The 23,444-nt window shown below is 66.7% G+C and overlaps 6 protein-coding genes across 6 annotated transcripts in view; 1 reads left to right on the top strand and 5 right to left on the bottom strand.

Annotated features, from left to right (window-relative positions):
* CHLNCDRAFT_140503 (hypothetical protein) overlaps nt 1-1,096 on the bottom strand; it is a gene marked incomplete at both ends in the record, with an annotated part of 2,944 nt that extends 1,848 nt beyond the window's left edge. The window contains 3 exons of the mRNA XM_005850522.1: nt 250-435; nt 684-822; nt 924-1,096. Of these exons, the coding sequence (XP_005850584.1) occupies nt 250-435; nt 684-822; nt 924-1,096 (498 nt within the window). The remainder of the gene's footprint in view (nt 1-249; nt 436-683; nt 823-923) is intronic.
* A 599-nt stretch (nt 1,097-1,695) lies between these two features.
* On the bottom strand, nt 1,696-10,423 carry CHLNCDRAFT_50250 (hypothetical protein; the record flags this gene model as incomplete). The annotated part of the gene is made up of 19 exons (XM_005850521.1): nt 1,696-1,896; nt 2,023-2,183; nt 2,350-2,832; nt 2,987-3,259; nt 3,418-3,643; nt 3,806-4,107; nt 4,254-4,461; nt 4,563-5,981; nt 6,123-6,284; nt 6,430-6,555; nt 6,662-6,775; nt 6,979-7,072; nt 7,188-8,071; nt 8,265-8,716; nt 8,807-9,047; nt 9,174-9,657; nt 9,790-9,932; nt 10,078-10,208; nt 10,342-10,423. The coding sequence occupies 19 exons, from the start codon at nt 10,421-10,423 to the stop codon at nt 1,696-1,698; spliced, it is 6,186 nt and encodes a 2,061-aa protein (XP_005850583.1).
* Nucleotides 10,424-11,943: 1,520 nt separating this feature from the next.
* Nucleotides 11,944-13,384, bottom strand: CHLNCDRAFT_48528 (hypothetical protein; the record flags this gene model as incomplete). Its single annotated transcript, XM_005850520.1, has 7 exons — nt 11,944-12,052; nt 12,210-12,322; nt 12,466-12,612; nt 12,742-12,806; nt 12,916-13,078; nt 13,181-13,255; nt 13,367-13,384. 7 exons carry the CDS (start codon nt 13,382-13,384, stop codon nt 11,944-11,946), a joined length of 690 nt encoding a protein of 229 aa, XP_005850582.1.
* Nucleotides 13,385-13,848: 464 nt separating this feature from the next.
* On the top strand, nt 13,849-14,691 carry CHLNCDRAFT_140500 (hypothetical protein; the record flags this gene model as incomplete). The annotated part of the gene is made up of 4 exons (XM_005850803.1): nt 13,849-13,874; nt 14,123-14,259; nt 14,455-14,488; nt 14,625-14,691. The coding sequence occupies 4 exons, from the start codon at nt 13,849-13,851 to the stop codon at nt 14,689-14,691; spliced, it is 264 nt and encodes an 87-aa protein (XP_005850865.1).
* A 501-nt stretch (nt 14,692-15,192) lies between these two features.
* CHLNCDRAFT_6949 (hypothetical protein) lies at nt 15,193-18,999 on the bottom strand (the record flags this gene model as incomplete). Its single annotated transcript, XM_005850519.1, has 11 exons — nt 15,193-15,288; nt 15,404-15,531; nt 15,688-15,845; nt 16,057-16,199; nt 16,395-16,570; nt 16,733-16,878; nt 17,086-17,201; nt 17,335-17,624; nt 18,063-18,346; nt 18,469-18,677; nt 18,823-18,999. Coding segments are annotated over 11 exons (1,923 nt in total), but the record flags the coding sequence as incomplete, so codon positions are not given.
* Nucleotides 19,000-20,342: 1,343 nt separating this feature from the next.
* On the bottom strand, nt 20,343-20,501 carry CHLNCDRAFT_19946 (hypothetical protein; the record flags this gene model as incomplete). The annotated part of the gene is made up of 1 exon (XM_005850518.1): nt 20,343-20,501. A coding segment is annotated over one exon (159 nt), but the record flags the coding sequence as incomplete, so codon positions are not given.
* Nucleotides 20,502-23,444: the final 2,943 nt, after the last annotated feature.

Below are 23,444 nucleotides of genomic sequence, written 5' to 3'. Positions count from 1 at the left end.
TGGGGGGGGGGGGGGGGCAGGTGGTGGCCCTCGCAGATGATGTAATACTGGTCCCGCACCTTCTGCTTGGGGGCCAGGTAGTGGGCGGGGTGAGGCAGGGCAGGGGGGCGGGCAGGGTGAGCGAGGCAGGGGGCAAGGGACGAGGGGGGGAACATGCTATACCCATCAGCAATGAGCTCTGCACCGATCCCCACCTCCCTCCCCCCAAGCAACCAGCCCAGCCCAGCCCAGCCCCAGCCCAGGCCCCACCTGGTGCTCCTCGTCGCTCATCAGCCGGTACTTGAGCGGCGGCTTCCACCCCGTGTTGATGGACCGCGAGTAGGAGATGTCTTTGGCCAGCTCCTTGTATGTCTTGAGCGCCTGCTTCTGGGTCACCTGACGCATGATATCCGCCTCCTCCTTCAGCAGCCGCTCCTGCTCCGTCTCGGGGGGCACCTGCGGCGGGGGCGTTGGGGGGGTGCGGGGGCGCAGGATGGGAAGGAGGAGGTCAGGGAGGGCTGCGTATGGCAGCCTGGGTGAGCCGGCGCGTGGCAGGAGCACGGCAGGCAATGGGCCCGATGTTGTGCAGCGGGCACGCGCTGACAGGCCCCTTGATCGCAGCCCACACCGCCCATTGCCGGGGGCCCTCCTGCATCTGCTTGGCCTTCATGACCAGGAGCGACTTCTTTTGCCCGGGGTCGGACTTGGGATCCGTGGTCCTCCCCGCCCTGCCCCCCGCCGGGGTGGGCCTGGGATGTGGGTTGGGGCGCGCGACCCATGCGCGCCAGCCGCTCCTGCTCCTCCATCTGCCGCCGCTTCTTCAGCGGCACGTACTCCTCGTAGCTGCAGAGGGGCCAGCAGCAGCGCGCTCAGCACCCTGCACAGGTCCAGGAGGCGGGCGGCGGCGGCGGGGTTCCGCAGGAGCCCAGCCATGCGGCGCTCACTCGTCCTCGCCATTCTCCAGCAACGTTCTCTGCTCCTCCTCCTCGTCTAGCTCCGCTCGTCTGTAGCGCTTCACCACGGGCTTCTGCTGCACGGCAGCGGCGCCGTCCTGCTGCACGTCTTGCGGCGCATCCTGCGACCTGGCACCGCCAGAGGCGCCCTCGCCCGCGGCCATCGCGGCGCAAGCACTGCAATGAGCCTGATGTGTGTGCTGGGGAATGCTCAATTGCAGCTGGAAGGATAAGTTCAGTTGGTGGTAGGCTGAGGCGGGCTCACCGGGGCGATCGTAAAGCGGGGGAGCCAGGCTGGCGCCGACGTGGCAACCAGCCGCCGTCGCCGCCGTTCAGGAATCCAGCGCCACATACTCACAGCTGCATTTCGTGAGCAGGGGGTGCCGGGGCTCCGCACCAGAAGCACCAGATGGCCCTTGGTACGGGTCCAGGAGGCGGGCAGAGGCTGTGGCGTGCGGGAGGCTCACTTGTCCTCGCCATCCTGCGGCTGCGGCAGTGCACTCAATCTTACAGTGCATCCTGCCGCTGCCAAGGAGGAGGGTCCTCAATAGCACATGCATTGCATCCCTGTCCAGACGGCATTCTGCGCCCCTGGCAGCGTCGCCCCGCGCCGTCAGTCTTCCGCCTCAACGATGATGTCAACATGTGTCCTGTCCAAAACGCGCTTCTCCTGCTCCTCGACCACTATTCACATCGTTTCGCCAGAGATCACAACAACATCCAAACATGTGTATTCTCGCCACGGGTTGACCGAGGGCTCCGTTCACATCCAGACCAGCAGCGCCCGCTCCGGCTCGAACAGCAGGTGCACCAGGCTGCGGCTGAAGGCCTCCACGCCGGTGGCTGCCGACAGCAGCTGCGGCACGTCGCGCAGGAAGGCCTGGTAGCGCCCCGGGTGCAGCTGCAGCATCGGGCAGGCGGCCAGCACCTCCAGGCTGTCCAGCTCGCTGCGCGCCTCCAGCACCTGCGAGAGCGCAAGCAGCGATGGGCATACCGGCGGAGGGCCATGGATCCCACACTCCATCGCCACCACCGCCACACCAATCACGCACACGCCCTCCCACCACAACAGCAGGCAGGGCCCACCCACCCTGTCCAGCTCCCGCATGTACTCAGCATCCAGGAGGCGGCCCAGGGAGGAGGTCTGGCGGTGGTGGTATGCGCCGCGCGCCAGCGTGGGCGTGGCGGGGCCCGTGCTGTCGCTGCCGAGGCGGGAGGACAGCGAGGGGCATAGCACAGCGCGGATGTAGGCTGCAGCACGCAGCGGCCAGGCACAAGCGCAGTTGCTGGGACGGCGCTGGAGCGGGATCGTTTGGATGGCTGGACAGGGCTGCACACTGCAGGTGTAAGGCAGACCACTTGATGCTGCCATTTGATGCCGCAGCCCACCCCAGCCAGTGCAGCCGCACCCCCGCACCTGAGACAGCAAAGGCGGCCAGGCCCACTCGCACCGCCACATCCTGGTCCCTGTCGGTCACCTCGTCAAATGCAGCACCCGCGCTGCTGCCGCCAGCGCCCTGCCGGTCGGAGAGCTTGGTCTTGACCTTGCTGAGGCTGCGCCCCACGGCCTGGAAGCCCGAGCTGATCTTCTGCTTCACTGCCTGGCCCGTCCCGCTGCCCTCCGCCGGATCAGCCACCCCAAAGTGCCCCGCATCGGGGCCACCCAGCGCCGGCCCTGCCGCCTCGCTGCCAGCTGTGCCCCCGCCCTCCTCGGCGACCGTGCCCAGGCCAGAGGCAGAGTAGGGGCCGGGCCTGGCACTCAGCTGAGGCGGCACGCTGCCCAGCGGCGCCTCGCCTGCCTCCTGATCCAGCAGCGCTTGGTCGTCGTGCTCCCCGCCACGCCCCATCCGCGCCAGCCTGTCTCGCATCTTCGCGCCCCAGCCCTTATGCCCTGGCTCGCCTGCACGCAGAAGGCGCCCCAAAGCATGGCCGTCGTCGAGGCGTAGGAGCGCAGATCGGCTGATGTGCACTGGAACAAACAAAGTAGTGCAAAGCAAGTGAGCCACAAGCATGCAAAATGCCGGGTGAGCATTCCAGCAGATGGCGGCCCTCACCCTCGGCGCCCTGGCCCGCAGCAGCAGCCTCCCTGCCGCCACTCTTGCCCAGCAGGCTGCGGAAGCCGCTCTTCAGCTTCTGCCCCAGCTGCTGCTCCCCGCCACCTGCGCCAGCCTCTGCAGAAGGTGCCGCGCCATAGCCAGCACCGCTGTCCTCTGCCAGATGTGTGGCGCTGGGCCCCGCGGCACCGGGCGCCTGGCCGGTGATGAGCTGCCGCACTGCCTTGAAGCGGTCTGCCGCGCCGCTGAGCAGGCGGTTGGGGCTGCCGCCGCCTGCACAGCGCAGCCACGGCAGAGCGAGTGGGCAACCATCGCCTTGCCAGGCACCCAGCCCTGCAACATCGGCTAATCCACATGCGCACACACGCAGGCAAGCAGCATGCCTCCGCACCCACACACGCGCCGAACCCCACGTTCCATCCTTTCCTCACCCGGGCTGCCGCCCTCCATGCCAAAATCCTCTGGCTGCGCCAGCCTCAGCGCCACCACCCGCAGCTCCAGCGCCTCCAGCCACTCCAGCAGCGCCTCCAGGTGGGGCCCGCTGGGCAGGCGGCGCCAGCGCGAGTCGGCCACCCAGGGCAGCGCCGCCAGCCAGGCGGCCACCAGGTCAAACGGGTGCCCCGGCTCGGCATCCGCACGCACCGCCACCTGAAGCACCTGCAGGCAGGAGCAGCGCGGGAGAGAACTCACGCGTGACTGTGTAGGTGGATGGGGCAAGAATCTATCCATGGTTCGGGGGTCGCTTGGCAGCTCACAAAATACAGCTTCCGCTTGGCAGGAGCCAACAGGCAGGCAGGCGGAGGCGAGAGAGCGCCCCACCTGCGTGACCAGTGCCTGCCACTCGTCCTTGGGCAGCACGGTGGTGCCCTGGCGCAGCTGCTCCACAGCCAGAGCCGCGGTGAGCGGGGCATGCAGCTCTGCAGCCCCCTGCGCCAGCCCCAGAAGTGTGGAGGGTGGCACGCCTTGCGCCGCGGTCACGGCGACCCGAAGGCTGCTGCCAGCTGGGCTAGAGGGCACGCCGGCTGGCGGAGTCTGGGCATTGGCGCCAGCGCCCGCCGCCTCCAGGGAAAGGACCTCGGCTGTGGCGCTGTGCACGCTGAGATCACCCCCCGCCACAGCATCTGCGGCAGGGCGGAGCGGCGGCGCAAGAGCATGCGGCATGGCTGGATACCCGGCTGCTCCTGCTTGAAAGCCCGCCAACTCGGCCCCTCAGAATTAGGGCAGGGTGGCACACAGCACAGATCACAGCGAGGCAGGGCAGCCCCACCTTGGCTGGGCTCGGTGGCAGCCAGCAGGATCGAGGCAGATGCGCCCTGCCCCAGCGGCCCGCCGTCACGCTCGGGCGCCGCCAGGAAGCGCAGCACGCCCTCTGACAACGCCTGCGCCTCTGCGCTCGCGTGCAGCCCCGGGCAGGCATACACCAGGCGCAGCAGGCAGGCGGCCAGCGGCGCGCCGTCGCCATCCTTGCAGGCAGCCTGCATGAGGAGGAGCATCGGGGGCCGAGTGGGCTGGTGCGACAAGCTGGGCAGGGGGGCGCTGCGCTAAGACGCAGTGGCCCCCAGCAGCATCGCCTCACCAGCAGCCCCAGGCGTAGCTGTTGCCTGAGCAGCTGGGCATCCATAGCCCCCGGCGTCAGCCCCGAATGCTGCGCCCGCCGCCGTGCGCCAGGCAGCAACGCTGCCAGTGTCTGGTGGAGGCCCCGGCGCTGCGGGGCGGCGCTCGGGGCCGCCGAGCTGCCTGGCCCGCCGCCAGCACTGCCGCCGCTGGATTCGGGGGCGACAGAGACGTAGAGTGCAGCCTGGGTGTCCAGAGGGAGCTCGGCATTAGAGAAGGGGAGGCGATCGGAAGTGAGGATGGTGAGCGGCCGACGCGCCAACGGCACCAGCAGCGCCGCCACGCCCGCCGCCTCGTCGGCTGCGCGGCCTTCCGCGGGCGCCGAGGGCGCTGCCGCCGCTGCCGCGCTCGCGGCGTGCAGCAGGTCAGCCAGCCCAGGCTGCCGCCACTGCACCAGCCCGCCGTCGGCGCAAGCTGGGTCCCCGCTGGCCAGATCACGGGGGCAGTGCTCCAGCTGCAGGCTGGCTGCCAGCGCTAGCGTCGCCTGGCTGGCCCCTAGCGGCACCAGCGCCGCCTGCAGCAGCTGGGCGTGCTGGTCGGCGGTCAGGCTCCAGCAGCCCTGCACCTCAACCAGCGGCAGCACCTGCTCCTGCTCCTGCTCCTGCTCCTGCTGCTGCTCCTCGCCGCCAGCCTGCTGCTCGCCGGCACCTGCACCCGCCGCTGGCGCCGCGCCCGCCGGCTGCTGCTGCTGGGATGCGTCGTCGTTCAGGTGCAGCTGGCTCAGCTGCTGCAGCTCCTGCCGCTCCCGCTCCTGCTGCTGCAGCAGCAGCAGCTGCTGCTCCTCCACAGTGTCGGCCAGCAGCTCCAGTGGGAAGCCCTCAGGGATCACAACTTGCTCCTGCTGCGCACGCTGAGCCTCTGCCTGCGCGGCGGCGGCGGCGGCGCCCGTGCCAGCCGCCTGCGCCGCGGCCCGCTGCGGGCGCTGGCTGCCGGGCTCGTGCTTGGTGCCCTGGCACAGCGTGCACAGCAGCAGCGGGGTGACGGCGCCGGCCGCGCACTGGGCGGCCTGAGGCGAGCCAGCCAGCACAGCCGCCCTGCACAGCAGGCTGGCGGCGTGCACCAGCCGGCCTCCAACATCGCCCGCCATGCTGGCTGGCCCCAGCAGGATGGGCAGCAGCAGCCAGGGCGCCCCGGCCCCGGCCGCTGCCTGCTCCGCGTGCATGTCGGTCGCCAGCTGGCGCCAGTCTGCTGCCGCCATCAGGTGTGGCAGCAGAGGCTGCTGCTCGCCGGCCGCAGCCACCAGCGGCATGAGCGCCGCCGACTGCGGTGAGCGCATCAGCGCCGCCACATCCTCCGCGTCGCCAGCCGCGTCTTCAAAGGACGCCGCCGCGGCCTGGGCCGGCGCCCCGTGCAGCAGCTGCCGCAGCCAATCCGGCTGGTCCTGCAGCCATGCCCGCGCCACACACCATGTCAGGATGCAGCGCTGCCCGCCTGTCCAGTGGCTGGATGCCCATCCTCTGCCTCTCCTCATCAATCCAGCTTGGGAACTCTCATTGCCTGGCGCGTCCCCTGTCAGCCTCACCTGTGGCGGCAGCGCCACGCAGCAGTCCAGCGCCAGCAGGGCCAGCTCCGCTGCCCAGACGCCTCGCCCGCTCGCGTCTCCCGCATCGCCCATCTCCTCTTCCTCCTCATCCACAAGGCTGTACACCTGCTGCACTCGCTGGGGCTCCTGCGCGGGGGCCGCCTGTAGAGGCAGGGGAGAGGCCCGTGGCGCAGGGTGTGCACCGCTGCCGAGCATGGAGGCAAGTGCAGCATTGCGGTCCGACTGAGGAGTTGCTTGCGAGCGGTGAGCAGTGCATGGCCGGCTGTGGCTGCGCCTCAGCTCGTACCTTGGCCAGGACGGGAGCAAAGTCCAGCTCACGCAGCAGCACCGCGGCTGCGCCGTCGGCAGGCGCCGCCACCAGGTGCAGGCGGATGGCGGCAAGGGCGGCTGGGGAGGCGGCATGGAAGTTGGACTGCACAGGGCGGCCCAGCAGACTGATGGATGGCAAATAGATGCAAGCACAGCTGTTGCCGTGGATGCTACCAGCCACACAAGTAGAAAAGCAGCCACAGCCAGACCTGACGCCAGGGCAGCGAGGCCCAGTAGGAGAGGAAAGCGTCGGCGAGTGGGCCGCCGCCGCCGCCACCGCCAACGGCGGCGGATGCGTCGGCCAGGAAGGGCCGCAGCGCCTCCTGCGCTTGCAGAGCACAAGTTCCAGGGATGAACGGCCAGCAGCGCAACAGCAGCAATCATTTTCAGGCCCAGAGGGTGCTGAGGGCGATAGCAGAGAAGTGCAGCACTTCTCCTGCCCTGGCAAACAAGGCAGGACCACACGCATACCCCATGCCTCCCTCTATTAAGGGTTGAGGGTGTACTTAGGGTGTAGAGTCCCTACCTGGTACAGGTGGCTCCACAGCCACTGCAGCAGCCAGCCGCCCTGCTCCGCCGCCGGCATCAGCAGCACCTCCAGAAGCTGCAGCAGCTCCTCGCTGCAAGTGCAGGACGGCGGCGGCACAGCCTGTTTGTTGGCCTTGGCCGCTCCCACACGAGAGAAATGGGTGAGGACAGGGGGCAGATCCAAGCAACCCATTCTAAATCCCTCACCTGAGGCTTGCTGAATCCAGCGCGCCGCCCGCACGCCGCAGCAGGCAGCTGAGCACAGCGCCCACCACCTGCTGCAGCAGCACCGCCAGAGGCTGGCCGCTGGGCTGCAGCGGCAGCAGCACCAAGCTGCTCTTGCCGTTGCCAGAGCCGCCCAGCCGCCGCGCCCCGCCCTCGGAGCCCTGCTCCGCCATCCTGCTGCTGCCGCTGGCTGCACGGGCGGCCAACTCGGCTTCATCGCCACCGCTGCCGCCGCTCAAGGTGCCGCCCACGCGCGCCGTCCACAGCTTCTGCCCGGCAAATGAAGCAGCATACTCATTGGCAGCCTCAGCAGCCGCCGCCTCGGGCCCTCGCTCCACGCTGAGCTGCATGCTGCGCAGTACGTGGGCTGAGCGGTACAGACGCCCCAGAAGCTCGTATGGCAGGAAAGGCGGCGCGAGCTGGTTGCCATCCACAGCCTCTGCAATCTGCACCAGCGCATCTGCCACCACTGGGGGCGGAAGAAGCTCAACGGGCACCCTGCACAGCATGCCCAGCACGTCACGCCGCGCCTGCTCGCCGCCGCACGCCAGCGCCAGCTGCAGGGCCGCCCCCAGGAAGGCGGCCGGCTGCAGGGTCAGCACGCCCTCCAGCAGAGCCATGCCCACACTGTCGGCGCCAGGCTGCGAGAGGCTGGCATGGGCCAGGTCAAGCAGCTGCTCCATGCTGACGCGGGCGTGCGGCGTGGCCGTGCTTCCGCCGCCGCTCCCTCCGCCGCCGCCACCATGGCCCCCGGCCTCCCGTTGCTCACAGACCAGCACCGCAAAGCGGGTGGCATCAAAGGGGGCCAGCAGGGAGGCTGTGGTGTCCGCCGGAAGCGCGGCAGCGGCGCAGCCATCCACCACCATCTGCGGGCAAGCAGCCGAGCCGGCAATGACTCCAAGGGGCACACTCGCACCATTCAAACTGCCCCACTGCTGCCAAAACGAGGCAGACATCGATATCAAAGGCAGCACACAGCTGTGGGCGACAAGGCCACGCTGCATCTGCTGTGGCACATAAACCGCACAATGCCAAACCGCCCCAACCTGCTCGCCGCACCTTGAGCGTGTCGTAGAACTGGGTCAGCTGCCCGCCATTCAGCATGGCCTCAGGCCTGAGCAGGCTCTGCAGCAGGCCCACGCCCTCGTGCTGCCGCAGCAGCACGCGCCCGCCGGGCTGCGGCGCCAGGCCTCGACAGATCATGGGCACAAGCCGCGCCTTGTCCTGCTCCCCCACGCCAGCCAGCTCCTCGGCGCCCTGGCGCCGCAGCCCCTGCTGCAGCAGCTCCGCCAGCAGCGGCACCGCCGAGGGCGGCGTGCTGCCATTGAGGAGCGCCTCGGCGATTCGAACCAGCAGCTGCTCCCAGGCTGCCGCCGTCTCAGGGGGCAGCTGCGCCTCCAGCAGCAGGTAGCGCAGCTGGTGCAGCTTGACGGCGGCAGATGCCATGGCGTCGTCTGCACCAGGGGAAGAAAGCACGGCCTCCACTTCTGCCCAGGTGGGAGCCCAGCAAGCTGTGTGCAGCCAGGGTGCACAGCCAGGACCATCAGAGGCAGCGTAGCTGCATCTGTGAGCCCCCAGCCCATACCCAGATGTCTGCGTACCGTGCAGCGTCTGCAGCGCTCGCGTGCGTGCATACCCCCTCTCCTGCACAAACTCAGACTCATACGTCAGAGAGGGCTGGGCCGGGACCCGCTCCCCGTCGGCATAGTCGTCGGACGCCGCCTGCAGCGCTGCCAGGTCAGCGGGGCGGTACCGCTGGCACACCAGCTGGCGCGTGCGCAGGTCGGAGGCTGCCTGCTCGTCGTCGTATGATTGGCTGGCAGCCCACAGAGTGGCCTGAGCCTGCGAGAAGAAGGCAGGGGGCAGGCGGGGCAGGGGCATGCCACACGTCCTTGGCAGGCAGGTCTTCAAAGCATAGCATGCCGCCAACCACTCGCTCCAGCAGCAGCCAGCAAAGCGGGAGCCCACCTCTGCCAGCATGGGAGGCACGTCGCCCTCCCGCACACCCGCCTCGTCCCCGGCCGCCGCCTTCTCGCCGCGCCGGCTCCAGAAGCGAAGCACATCGGCGGCATCCGACAGCTCCTCGAGCAGCGCCGCCTGCCGCACCCGCAGCTTGTCCAGGCTGGCAGCCAGCTCACCCGACAGGGTGGCGCCGCCGCTGGGCAGTGCACCCGCCTGCGCATCGGCGGGCTGCTCGGCTGGCAGCGGAGCAGAGAGCGCAGCGACCACCTCCTGCGGCGCTGCCTCGTGGCCAGCCAGCAGGTTGCCTGCATCGTCGCCGCCGGCTGCACGCCAGGCTGTCGCCACCTGGACCGCCAGCTGGCACAGCAGGGACAGCGTGTCGCGCAGGCTGCGCTTCCGCAGCGCCGCCACCGCGCCGTGGGCTCCTAGCAGCGCATCCAGCAGGCCTGCCAGCTGCTGGGGCGGGGCGGGCTGCGCAGGGTCTAGATCCCTGCAGAGAGAGAGAGGACTGGACGGTGTGCTGCGTCTCTCGAGCGTGCTGGCGCAAGCACCGGCGCCTCTCCCAGTCTCGTGCCCCACCTCTTGAGCCTGGCCAGAGGCCCCAATGGCTGCCGCCCCTCACCTGGCCATCACCACCACCAGCTGTTGCTCTGCCACCTTGACCTGCAGCGCCGCAGACGCCGCTGAGCTCTGCACCGCCCGACGCCACTGCTCCAGCGACCCCGCCAGCTCCTGCTGCTCAGCGTCGGGTTGGAACACGGCCTCCTGCACGGGCGGGTGGGCGGGTGCAGGGGAGCCGCACGTTGCGCAGCAGAGTGGTGCAGTGAGCCAGCCGAGCGGATCATTGTCCACACAGTGTCTACGCTGCTGTGCTGGCTGGCAAGACAGCGGGCAGCCTCTGGCCACCCACCTGTACCGTTACCGTCTTGTGCCGAAGCATGCCGCCTCGCAGCTGCACTGGGCGGTCCTGCAGCCGCCAGCACCGGTCTGCTGCCTGGTACACATCACGCTCCAGGGCATCCAGCAGGCCGTCCACTGCACCTCAGCAGAGGCAACGCACACAGCCGCGTGCGGCAGCTTGGGTGGTGGTGGCGGCGCGGCGCCTGTCCTGGCCTCCAACGCTGGCGGCGCTCTCCCTGCTTGAACCAGGCTCGCACACAGGCCGCTGCCCTACCTCCGTCGACATACGCTCTGCACGCCACCACCAGTCCCTCCGCTCGATCGGTCGCCTGCTGCAGGACCTCAGGCTGCGCCATCGCTGCTGTGGCGCAGTTGTGATCACTAACGACAGTAATCTGCCGGAAGATGGGCCCGGGAGAGCGAGAACCCTGTCGTTACTCGATAGCCCCACGCCTGGGCTGGGCAGCTGCAGGGCTGATTTGAAGCCTTCAGGATGATGCTAACACGTTAGGGTGAAGGTGCATCGCGAGATCGATCATCCGCTGGCCAATTGCCACCTGTGCAGCTGCGGCGGTGCGCTGCGGCGGAGCCCGCCGCTGCTTCCTTCATCTTTTCGTTCGTGTGATAAGCTCGTTACATGCGGGGGTTGAGGCTCACTATGTGCATGTCATGCATTCAATCTTCTTCCCTTTCAACTGTTCAATCAATCAACAATGATCCCATTTGCTCCTGGCTCATGCACGTCGTCGGCAAGCGCTCCTCATAGCTGCGCCCTCATCTATGCTTCCGCTCGCTCCTGGGCGGGGTCGTCAGGACTGTAGTCGGGGTCTCGCTTGTCCTGCGGAGCCAAGGGCAGAGCATTGCAGTGCATGGGAGTACACCACGGACTGGACGTCCACAGAGATGCACGGTCCCAGCGCTTAGCCTGGGCGCATGCGCACCCTGAAGGCCTCGATCTGCTCCGCCTCGCGGTCGCCCTGCGCCACCTGCTCCGCCACCGCGCCCTCTTCGCCCTACTAAGGAAATGAAAGCAGCAGGTTGATGCTTCTCCTTGTGCCAGCCGGCGCTGCAGGCCATCGCCCCACCAAAAGCGCATCCCGCTCCCCCGCCCACCTCACGCTCCAGCTTCCAGGTGCCGCCCCTCAGCTCGGCCTCGTAGCTCTGCGGCTGGCCTGGCACCGGCCCGATGCCAGGGCCCACCTGCACTCAGGCAAGTGCCTCGCTGGTTGTTTAACTGTCATTGACATTGAGGCAGGGAAGACACGCGACATGCCGCACGTGCTTGCCTGGTCCTTATGGCGGGTCTCTGCTGCCTTGCGGCTAGACGCCTTGCGGTCCTCCTCGGGCCGTTCGGCTGCAGGGAATGTGGGGTGCTTTAGGAAGGAGCTGAAAGGCTAAGCAGAAAGAACATGCCTTTTCAAGTCCTACCGGATGCCTTGCCGCCGGCGTAGCCGCCAGGCAGCTTGCTCTCGTCCTTGGGGAAATCTGTGGGCAGGCGGTCGGCGGCGCGCGGGTGGAAGGCGGCGGGCAGGCGCTGTCAGCGGGTGGTGCCACCTGCCCCTAAATGTCCCCCGCGCTTGTGGGCTGCTTTCACACACACCAGCCATGCTGGAACGAGTGCAGGGTAGAAGGAAGAGCCGTCCAAGGCTGCTTGTGGTGAGGGAGGAGCCTGCACTGATGGCTGTGCTTTGGAGCCTTGTCCACACCCCTGGCAACTGCTCTTTGAAAGCACACAGCCAACAAAGGTTACAGAGGGTGCCTGCAGCCAGCTCCTTTCCAGCTGGCTTCTTTCTTGCTACGCTAGGGGATGTGGGAAGAAGGGGGGTTTACAGAGTTGGGCATACACATTGTGGAGAGAGCAGCCGCTGCCGCTGCCTCAGCAACCGCCGCGTAGCGCCAGCACCAGGTGCAGCACGCTGCCACCCTCGATGTTGTAGTCCTTGGCCATCTTGTCGTCGTTCATGGCCTTGCCCGCAAAAATCAGGCTGCAACGCACGTCGTTGGTTGTTGCTAAAGCAGGGGAATGGAGCTGTGCAGAACAACTGCACCCGCCTGCCTGCCTCGGTTCATCAGCAGCCAGCCCTGCTGCCGAATGCGCTGCTGATCCTCTCCCAGCCCCCATAGCCCCTCCCTTCAGCTCACCGCTGCTGCACGGGCGGAATGCCCTCCTTCTCCTCCACCCTCTCCTTTATGCGCTGCACGGTGTCTGTGGGCTCGATATCAATCTCAATCTCCTTGCCCGTCAGTGTCTTGACCTGCGCACAAGGCAGGAGAAAGGGGTGAGCTGATGCCGGCGATCTGCACTTTCCTGGAAACACCCACCACTGCAAAATCGGATGCTGCAAAATGTCCTCGACACGAACCCAGGCGGTAGCATTGTCACAGCCAACCCGCCAACCTTGATCATCATGCCGCCGCGCAGGCGCAGCACCAGGTGCAGGGTGGACTCCTTCTGGATGTTGTAGTCGGCCAGGGTGCGGCCATCCTCCAGCTGCTTGCCCGCAAAGACCAGGCGCTGCTGGTCAGGCGGGATGCCCTCCTTGTCCTGCATGCCGAGAGCACGCAGCCGCAATGCAATGGTTGGTTGAACCGCAGAGGGCTACATCAGGGCCGTAATGCGAAGATGCGATGCCTGCTGTTGTTGGGCCCCACCACAGCAAGCCGCAACCCCCACCTGAATCTTGGCCTTCACATTCTCAATGGTGTCGCTAGACTCCACCTCCAGCGTGATGGTCTTGCCTGCAGCAGCAGGAAACAGGGTTGATTAGGTGATGCAGTGCTGGTTTGCCACACAGTGCAAGCTCCTTTTCCTTGCAGTCGATGCCGCTGACTGTGGCAGCTCTCTCACCCGTCAGCGTCTTCACGAAAATCTGCATGCCGCCACGCAGGCGCAGCACCAGGTGCAGGGTGGACTCCTTCTGGATATTGTAGTCGGCCAGGGTGCGGCCGTCTTCCAGCTGCTTGCCCGCAAAAATCAATCGCTGCTGGTCAGGCGGGATGCCCTCCTTATCCTGCACCCACAGCAAGGCAGGCGCGTGAGCAAGCAGGCATGAATGCAGGGCACGGATCCAATGGCAAGAACAGGCACACCCGCCAGGAATGCGCTGACCCACCTGGATCTTGGCCTTCACATTCTCGATGGTGTCACTAGACTCCACCTCTAGCGTGATGGTCTTGCCCGTCAGGGTCTGCAGCAAGCAGCACGTCCACGTGGAAGGCGGCGGGTTGCGGGAGCGGCTGGCGGCAGGCGGCGGTCTCGGCGGCAGCAGCGGACCACCAACCGGCAGGCACAGACTCACCTTGACGAAGATCTGCATTCTGTAAGCCAGGAGCCTGACCTGTGAGAGGGAAACCTGCAGAGGGAAGAGTTTGCAACATGGTAGCGCGCTTCTGTTGACCGCTGGCCGCTCCCTGGCTCCCGCAGGATCGCCCACTCCACCGCGGAGCAGGCCAATGCGCCAGGCGGTGGCCAAAACTCGGCCGATCAGAGGGATGACGGCTCCTGAGGCGCACCTGATCCGGCTGGGGTTGTATTGAATGAGCTGATCGGCTGCGCAAGGTTTCGCACTCTGCGGCACTGCAGGAGTCGCGCGCCACTGAACCAAGAGGTACAACACATGTACCGGAGGTTGGCATGTAAATCGCGCGCAGCGTATCCGGCAGTCAGCCAGTCAGCCAGCCATCAGCCGCAGCCATTCGCGCGATCCACCGCAGCCCCCAACGGCCTCTAGAAGCTTGGCGGGAAGCCGCAAGGCGACCACAGGCGCACGCATAGCGGCAAATGGCGCTCAACGGCATTCAGTACTCGTGAGTGGTGGTGTTGACAGCGGGCACGGGCCCAGCTGCGCGGCCGGGCTTGAACTGCCCGACTCCCAGCTCCCTCGCTTCGCCTCAGCCGGCGCTCCCTGCCCCCAGCTGATTGTCATTGTCTTCTGGAACGCGCCTGGGCGGCAGCAGGCCACCAGCCTGGGTGACTCGCCCGCCGCCCCCGTCCCTCGCCATTGCCGCTGCTCTGCCGCGCAACCACTCCTGCCCTGTCCTGCCTGGTGGTGCAGGGAGCGCTACTATGACGACGTGTACGAGTACCGTCACGTGGTGCTGCCACAGGACATTGCGAAGCGGCTGCCCAAGGACAAGCTGCTGAGCGAGGCAGAGTGGCGGCAGCTGGGCGTGCAGCAGTCGCGCGGCTGGGGTAAGTGCTATTTTTACAGTCCCTTCACATTGATGGGAGAGCAGTATCTGAGGGTGCAGCAGAGGCTAAATGGTGCTCCCTTGGGCTGAGCAACAAGAAAATGCCTGGGGATGGCTGTGCGGGCATGCACTTGCCTGCCTGGAATCGGCTGCTTGCTTGCCACTTATGATTGCCTGCTCCTGCACTTGCCTGCAGTGCACTATGCCAAACATCGTCCGGAGCCCCACATGTAAGTTTTTGCTTAAATGTTTTACTGATCTCGCTGCCGGGGGCTGCGGTGCCGTCTTGGCCGCCGCTGCCGTGCCATGTTTGTAGATATGTGATCCTGAGTACTGCTATACTCACCCTGCCGCTTGCGCCTGCAGCATGCTCTTCCGCCGGCCCAAGGGCTACGGCACCGCGCAGCAGGTGGCGGTTCCCATGCAGCAGTGACACTTCCCGAGGCTGACACGATGCGTTCGCCAGCGTCCCAAGCAGTCTGGACGCACAGTTTTTAGAGACAAAGTCGGCAAGCAGTCAGACAATCGACGGTGCACCACTCTTTATGCCGTAAAACAGCCGGCTTGGCCGCTTATGGCCCTAGATCTTCCAGGCATGCACTAGACAGGCATCGCATCGCAGTTTGGCAGTGTAACATACAAAACAGACAGGTGAAGCGGGGTGTGCTGAAAGGCTGTGGAACTGAGCAGCTGCTGGTGGGAGCGGCACGTTGCGGACAAGAGCAGGGCATGGAGAGCAGAGCGGTGAGGAGCAAAAGCATGCATGTATGGGTGCAATTTGACGCGTGGGTGGCCGAAAATGAAAATCAGTGAAAACGTGGGGAGAAAGTAACGGTGGAAACAAGGAGTGCAATGGCAGCATCACCAGGTCAAAACAGGGTGGTGCTCCTGCTTGGGAGGGCCGGTTGTCACGCTACACCTGTCCGCTGCCGGTGAGCGAGAACACCTTGACAGTGCCCATGCTGTTGGCGGCCAGCAGCGTCTGGGCCCCGGGCCGCCAGCACACGGCCGAAATGAAGGACTTGTTGTGCTGCGCGGCAGGGGCGAGGCAGGTGGCGGGTTAGCGGCAGGAGGCCACTCCATTTCAGGACACCATCCGCCGGCTGCACAGAGGAACAGCTCAGCAGTGGGGCATCCCGTCGCACCTGCGTGTCGGCGTCCCCTGCCTCCCCGGGAGCAGTGAATGCCTGCTGTGCCACCGGCTTGGACAGGGCCTTGTAGTAGACGTACAGGTCGCTGGTCTCGCTGCCGCAGGCCAGGAAGTCGCCGTCGGCTGCAGGTGGGGGCGGGGGCAGGCTGGAGCAGAGCCAGCTGAGACAGCAGCGATGCCGGCAGGCTGGGAGGCTGTTTGACAGCCCCTTGAGCCAGCGTGGGCGTGCCAGGTGGCGTGGCCCAGCCCAGCGCCGCCCCTGAGCCCATGGCAGCCCACCTGCCAGGCCCACGAAGTTCTTCTCGTTGGAGTGGCCCTCAAACACGCGCAGCGCGTCGGTGGTGGGGGCCCCCAGCCCCCACAGGCGCAGCGTGGAGTCAGTGGAGGCGGACACCAGCTCGCCCGAGCCGCAGAACCGAACGTATGAAACAGCCTTCCTGCGGGACGGCCATGGGGGCCGCGAGGAGGAGGCAGGGTGAGGGGTGGCTGGAGGCGCAGAGGCACCAGCGACGGCTGCACCACGGGTGCGGTATACACGCCGTGATGGCAGCCTTCCCATTGAGGTCAGCCGGGGGCAAAGTGTGGGCGCCCAAGCCGGCCCAAGCCTGCAGCCCCGGCCCCAACTCCCCACCGCCTGCCCACACCCACCTGTGCCCCCGGAAGGTGGCCACCGGCGCGTCTGTGCGGCGCGTGTCGTACAGATACACGCCATGGTCGGCGCTGCCCAGCGCCAGCTCGTGCGCTGACCCGGGCCGCCACCGCACCGTGCACACATTCGCCTTGGTGTCGATCTGCGTGTGAGCAGGAAATGCCGGGAGCGGGTTGGCGGGGGCTGGAAGGGCGAGGCGGGCCGCAGGGTGCTCCCCTGCGCTGCTGCAGCGCTCGATCACGCACCCACCCAAAACCATCACCACCTCGCTGCCACCATGGTTGTGCAACCCGCCCACGCCAGCCGGTCAGTCCCCCCAGCCCTCCAGCCAGCCCACCTGCGCCACCGACGACGGCGACTTGGTGCTCCACACCTTGACGGAGCAGTCGTCGGAGCCGGAGGCCAGCAGCGTGGGGTCGGCCTCACAAAAGTCCACCGACCAGATGCGCTTGGAGTGGGCCTCATACTCCAGCAGCTGCCCGCTGGTGCCCACATCCCACACGCTCACCACGCCTGCAGCACAGGGGGCAGGGGCCAGGATCTGACAACAATTACTCGAACTCGAGCGGAACCGGCTCCTTGGAGAAGTTAAGCATCAAAGACAAGGTGGCGGCAGTAGCGCAGTGCGCAGCCTGGTGTGGGGGCGCGTGTGGCATCCACGCTAAGCGGGCGCACCCTCGTAGTCTGAGCTGGCGATGTGTGCCTGTATGTACTTGTTCCAGGACAGGCACGACAGCTTGGAGCGAGACACCAGCTCCACCACCGGCGTGTGCAGGCCGGGGGAGGCGGCCGAGGGCACCACGCTAGCAAACTCAAAGATGCTGCGGGAGGGGAGCAGCGGCGGGGTGCGGGGAGAGGTCAGGGGAAGATAGGCAGGAGGGAAGATAGCCAGCGGACGAGCAGGCAACGACGGGAGGGCAACACAATGGCGCAAGGGCACAGCAAGGTAGCCAAGGGATGCAGCCCGGGGCCACGACCTGCACCACAGTGTGGAAGTGCCCCGCCACCCCGCCCCCCCCGCACCGCACCTGATGCGCTTGGACACGCCCGCGGTGGCAAACAGCGCCCCCTCCTTGTCAAACTCCAGGGACGACACAATGGCGCTGGACTGGCGCAGCGGGGGGCGCTGCACCTCCGCCACCAGCTGCATATGCAGGCGGGCGCGGGCGGGGGCACGGTGTTGGGCACCCCCGCAAGGGCAGGGCATGGGCGAGGCGTGCATGCCTGCGCTTGCCTGGCTCGGCATGTTGTCACCAGCGGCAGCAGGCGGACCGCACCTTGATCTTGTTGCAGCGGGTGATGACAGACAGCAGGCGGCTGAACTCCTGCAGCCCCTCGTCAATCAGCGCCCCCACCGCGCCATCCGCCGCCGCCTCGCCCGCCCCGTTGCCACCAGCAGCTGCTGCCTGCGTGCGGCGCAGCTGCGCGGCGCGCAGCTGCAGGTAGCTCTGCTGCAGGTCGTCAAACTGTGAGGCGATGCGGCGCTTCTTGTTACGCAGCAGGCTCAGCACGTCGCGCCCGCCGTTGCGCCCGCCCGCGCTGCCGCCGCCGCCGCTGCTGGTGCCACCTGGGCTCAGCAGGCTGCCATACATGCTTGTGAAGCTGGGGTGGGGCTGCTGCGGATGATGGTGATGGGGTGGCTGCTGCTGTGCGGGCCCGCCTGGCCCGCCTGGCGGCGGCACGCTTGGCAGCAGCAGGGAGTGCGCGGGCTGGCTGGAGCCGCTGCCCAGCGCCCGCGCAGCCAGGCTGGCAAACGCGGCACCCGCAAAGTCGGCGAGCTGCTGCGCCTCCCGCTCCTGCGCCTGCTGCAGCGCCTGCTGCTGCTGCTGGAACAGCTGCTGGTGGTGCAGCGCGGCCTGCCCCACCGCTGCGGCAGCGGCGGCGCCTGCCGCTGACACATCGCGCCCTACCGCTGCTGCTGCAGCTTCCTGTGCAGCGGGCAGCGCAGCTCCCGCTGCAAGCTGCGTGCCGAGCGCAGGCTGCAGGTGCCCTCCGGCAGGCAGACCCGCCGCGGCAGGCTGCTGCTGCTGCGCCTGTTGCGCTGCGGTGAAGGCGCCATCTAGCCGCTCTTGGGACTCCATCTCCGCGTCATCCTGTGCCTGCTCCGCTGCTCCTGCCCTGATCTCCACTGTTGCAGCAGGTCCCACCCCGGGTGTTACGGGGCGACCCTGGTGGCTGGGATCGGGCACCGCTGTTGCCACTGCCCCCGCCGCCTCCACCTTTTGGATGTCGCCGTCGAGGCACTGCAGCTCTTGCTGCAGCTGCGCCAGCCGCTGCACCTTGTCCTGCCTGCAAGCCAGGGGCAACCAAACAGCTTGCACATCGTGCACAGTTTCTCGCAAACCGGGCAGGCAGGGGAGCGTTCAATGCTCCCAAACAAATGGCAGGTAGGAGGTTCGGCAACAGCTCACCTGCTGCTGTGCAGGAAGTGGAGCAGCAGCTCCATGCTGGCCTCCCGCTGCTGCTGCTGCAGCGCCTGCTTGTGCTCCCACAGCTGCTGCAGAAGCACATCCACATCCTCCTCCTTGAGACCCTCCTTGTGGTCGGCGACTGCGTGCTGCAGCAGCTCCAGTGCCGACAGCGGTGTGCCTACCGCTCGGCTGCGTGCCTGCTTCACAATCTGCGGCCAGGATGCAGGTTGGGAGAAGCTCGTAGAGGCGCGGGCCAGCACTTGTGGTATGGGCGGGCGGCACTGGCGGCCGGGGCACGCGGGGGAGCGCACTGTGTGGATTGCAGCCCTCCACAGGCTTCTACCGGCCCCTCACCTTGCTGAGCAGGAAGTTTGGGTAGATGAGGTCTGTGGTGAGGTAGTGGGAGCAGGCGGGGCAGTGCTTGTTGTGCTGCAGGCTCTGCGTCAGGCAGCCGTAGCAGAACGTGTGGCCGCAGGCGGTGACGAACGGGTCGGACAGCGTCTCCATGCAGATGGCGCAGGAGAGGTCCTGCTGTCGGACAGCCGTGCAAGCGCAGTCCGCATCGTGAAGGGCGTGCAGAGGCTGCTGGCCAGCCAAGGCGATCGGCACCAGGTGCTGGCCCTCGGACATGGCTGCGGGTGGGGTGTTCAGTGCTCAGGCCGCGCGACGGCGGCGGCACCGGTGGGCGCAAACCATTCTCGGTCCACAGAACTTGCTGCTCTGCACCTGCAGACCTCTGAAATGGTTTGTATGGCGGCTCAGATGTTTCGGGTGTGTACAAAATGCGATTTACGTGGTGCTCTGTGAAGTTTGATGTGCCGCTGCACGCTGTCGCCACGCGCGCATGGTGACCACCCAGCGCACCTCACGCGCGCAGGGGTGCCAAAGTCATGGGCCAGTAGCCAATTCACACATCATCCTGACTTACAATGCGGCAGTGAGTCAAAATGAGATGCATGCAAAGAAACAACGACTGCATCAAGTGAAGCTGGCTCAGCCGTCATCTCATGCAGGCACAGCCAACAGCACGACACTATGACTCCTGCATTCACGCATCAAAGAAGGAGGTTGGTAAAGCAGCAGTGCCCAATGCTTGCCTGGCCAGCTTCACACCTGATCTGGCAGCCACAAAGGGTGCAGCAGCAGTGGAGCTTGCCTGCTTTCGGCACCGGGCAAAGCACCCGCCGCAATAGTCATCCACACACAGCTCGTCGGCAGCGCAGGGGTTGTTGAACTCGCATGGCGCAACGAGGCAGGGCACCGGGTTCTTGCAGCCTGGGACCTCCTCAGGGCTAATCCCGCACCGAGCCGCGCAGTTGCAGTAATCGTTGACGCACTGCTGCCCTTCAGGGCAGGCCAGCTTGGCGACTGTGCATGGCACGACGGGGCAGTTGCTCTTCTTGCAGGGCTCCTGCACAAAGGGACAGGTAGGCGGCGCAAGCAAACCAAAGTTGGCAGGCCGCTGCTCCTGCGCACCGACCATGAACCGCCGCTGCATCAGGGCGCTGGCAAAGCATCACAGCAGCGAGGCTCACGCAGACAGCATCACATCCGTAGCAGTAATCGTCTCGGCAGGCCTGGCCCACGGGGCACTGGTGGAACTGGCATGGAGGCACGAGGCACATGACGGGCATGCATGGCCTGCGCATGCGGCCGACATGGCACGCGGGAGTGCAGCATGGTGTGAGTTATGGCTGTCAGCTGGATAGCCACACGCTGGAGTGAGGAGGAGCAGGCCACGGCCCCCCTCGACGAGGCCCCAGGCGCACTCCTCCCAGGGCGTGTCTTCATTGCATCGCTGGCTGCCTGCCCGTCTCCTCGCACATCGACCGTGCCAACGGCGCTTCACACAACAGGCCGCCACACCCGCCCGCTCACATGCAGGCCCGCTTGCAGTCCAGCTCTGTGGGGAAGTTGTTGGCGTTGCCCTGGCAGCCGCCATAGGTGAAGCGGACGCACTCGCCGGCCTCGCTGTTGTAATACCAGCGCGGGATGGCAGCCTTGCATGGCCCTGGGCGGACCGGCACCGCGCAGGCAGACCTGCAGGCGGGAGGCCGGGTCAGCCTGGAATGTTCAGCGGGCACCAAGCCGCCTCCTGTGCCTGGGTCCACAGCTGTCTCCTGCTCCGTGCTTGGCACAGCAGAATCGAGCGGCACACCCGCTCGCAACTCACTTTAAGCACTTGCCACTCTCGGTCTGCGTGAAGCCATCCTTGGTACGGCACTTGGTGCACCTGCCCTTGTCGTCGCAGCCGGCCCAGCCCTCTTTGTAGGGGCACTTGTTGCAGGGGTTGCACCTGCCCTGTTTGTTCTTGTGCACTGCTACTTTTGCGCCGTCGCCATTTCTGGCGAAGGGCATGCACCGGCGGCACTCCTGCTTGTTGGTTTTGAGGTTGAGGCCTAGCGCATTCTTGTGGCACACCTTGCAGTGCTTGTCACCCGACACGCTGGAGCACTGCAGGCACAGGGACAGGCGCACAAGGCAGGTGAGGGCGGGGGGGTCAGAAGGGCGGGGAAGACAAGACTGCACGTGCCTTGAAGCATTTGTTGTTCGAAAGAAACGCATCGCTGCCATCAGCCGACGGGTTGCAGCTCGTGCAATTGTTGCGTGGACTGCATTCTTTGCAGCCCTCAATCCTACAGCCCTTGCCGCCACCCTGCAGTCCACAAGAACACAAAGCGGTTCAATGGTACTGCCAGGCGGGTGCGGCGGCAGCTGAGCGCCACGCGCAACCCAGCGGAAGCTGCAAGCCGATGCCCGCCGCCGTTGTGAGTTGCTCAGGCACTCTCACCGCATACAAGCCTGCACGCAGGGCAGGGAGGGGCGGGGGCGTTGAGGAGAAACCTGCTCAAACGTTTCGGAGGGAGCGCAGATGCAGGCCGCAAGCGCACTACCTTGCGCTGATATCGCCGCCAGCAGGCAGAGGAAACAAAGACGCCAAAGCGTCCGCATCGCCGCGTTCCCAAAGCCCGAGGAGCACTCCTGTCGACGGGCGCCTCAATACGGGTGAGATAAACAATGGATAAAGCGATCACTCTGTTTCGAGGTGGTCAGATGTGGGACACAGCTCATGTGGGCCGCCCGCCACCTCACCAGCCCCGCCGTCGCGACGACGCGTCGCCCGCCGCCATCACTTTGCATGCTGCCATGGGGTAGAGACCTGTTGCAGGTTTGCGAGCGAGTATACCATGTTCGTGTGGTCAATACGACAACTCAGCTGCCTGGCCCTGCATCCTCCGGCTGCCCTCCCGGCCCGCCCTGCTGACGCAAGCGGCGCTGGATGGCGCGCTCCTGCTGGCGCAGCAGCGTGGCGGGGGCGTGCAGCCTGCGGTAGAGCCCGACCTTCTCCATGAGGAACTTGAACCGCTCAATGTCGGCGAGGGTGCACCAGCCCTGCGCTTGGGGTGATGCATGCTCAAGGCGGTGGGAAGGAGGTAACGGGGCACCTCAGCATTGCATAAAGCAGTAGGGCGCACCCTCAGCCCATTCCAGGCAGCACGGCACCATGCACTTGCCGCAGGCTTCCGCCACTTGCCTGCTGTCCCAGCGTGGGGTCTGTGCAGCGCACGCGGGCGCCCTCGCTCAGCACCATGCGGGACAAGAAGAAGTCGTGGGCGGCGGCAGGGCCCCGCGCTGCCGCCATGTATGCGTCCACATCAAAGTCAATCACAAAGCACTCCTTCACCTGCGTGGCAGGACCAAGCAACACGGCGCTGCTTCCTGGGCCGCCCCTGCATCTTGCAGCCTCCTCCATGCCCGCTGCCATGCTTGCTACGGCCCACCTTTGCCCTGTCCCCCCTGCGGGCCGCGTCCACGTAGGCCTCGGGGCAGCTGCGGTGCGCCTTGGCTGCCACCTCGTCTGCCGAGCTGTACGCATAGTGAAGTACCACTGAGTCGTCGCTCACGTCGTCCCGCCACAACCCCGTCGGGTTGTCCGCCGTCTGCCACCTGGAGGGTGGAGCCGTGAGGGGCACGGGTGGTTGCACTAGAGCAGCTTGCTGGCACAGATGATCCACTGCAGCAGAAGAGTCTTGTTACCACAATTTGGGCTGGGCCCACCTGGGGGAGGGGTTGCCTGTGAAGAAGTGGGGCCCCAGCGGGCGCACCCCGGGCGCATCCACACGCACCGCCGACTTGCCGTTGGCGTAGAGCGTGAGGAAGGCTGCGGGCAGCAGGAGGCACAGCACACGCATGTGACGTGCACAGCACAGCTGCGGCATGGCATGGCGCAGCGATCTTTCTCGCGATCGCGCTGTGCCCAGGTCTGCTCGCTGCACGCCCCGGCGCACCTGGCGAGCCTCCCAGCACATACAGGCCGCGGTAGAACTGCCCCTCAGGGGTGATGAAGTGCTTGTGAACCCGGAACAGAGTGACCTGTGGGGGGGGAGCGGATGGGGGGGGGGCGACAGGGCACACGTCGGCACAGCGTGCACGGCATGCCACGGCTTACAGCCTATGGCAGCTGCAGCAATGGCATGGCCCTGCTTGCCTGCTCGATGCGGTTGGTGATGTCGCCGGCCTCGGGCTGCCCCTCAAAGTTCATGAAGCGAACCGCCGGCACGTGCGGCGGCTGCCGCGCCAGCGTCGCCGTCAGGCTGAAGGCCGGACCGCCTGCGGCGGCGGGGCAGCAGCCAGCGATGAGCTTGGGGGGGGAAGCATGCCACAGGCTTTGCCTGGCTTGCTCAGCATGTGATGCATGGCCAGCGATGCCGCGGCTGCTGCCAGCACTCCCGCACCCACCCGGGTGCAGGAGCTCATCGGGGTCAAGGTGCAGCAGCCAGTGCTGGCCGTCCTGGGAGGCCAGGCGCAGCGCCTCGCTCAGGCCGTACCTGGGGCAGTGAGCAGGGCAGATGCGTGGGCGATGCCAGGTGGCAGGGATTGCATGGGGGACCCAACCCAGCGCTGCCTGCTGGCCCGGGTTGCGATCCCTGCTACCGCCCTCGCCCACGCATCTGCCCTGCTCACTGCCCCAGGTA

Source organism: Chlorella variabilis, assembly GCF_000147415.1.
Source record: "Chlorella variabilis unplaced genomic scaffold CHLNCscaffold_3, whole genome shotgun sequence".
NCBI classification, from domain to species: domain Eukaryota; kingdom Viridiplantae; phylum Chlorophyta; class Trebouxiophyceae; order Chlorellales; family Chlorellaceae; genus Chlorella; species Chlorella variabilis.
This window is presented reverse-complemented; position numbering and strand designations above follow the sequence as displayed.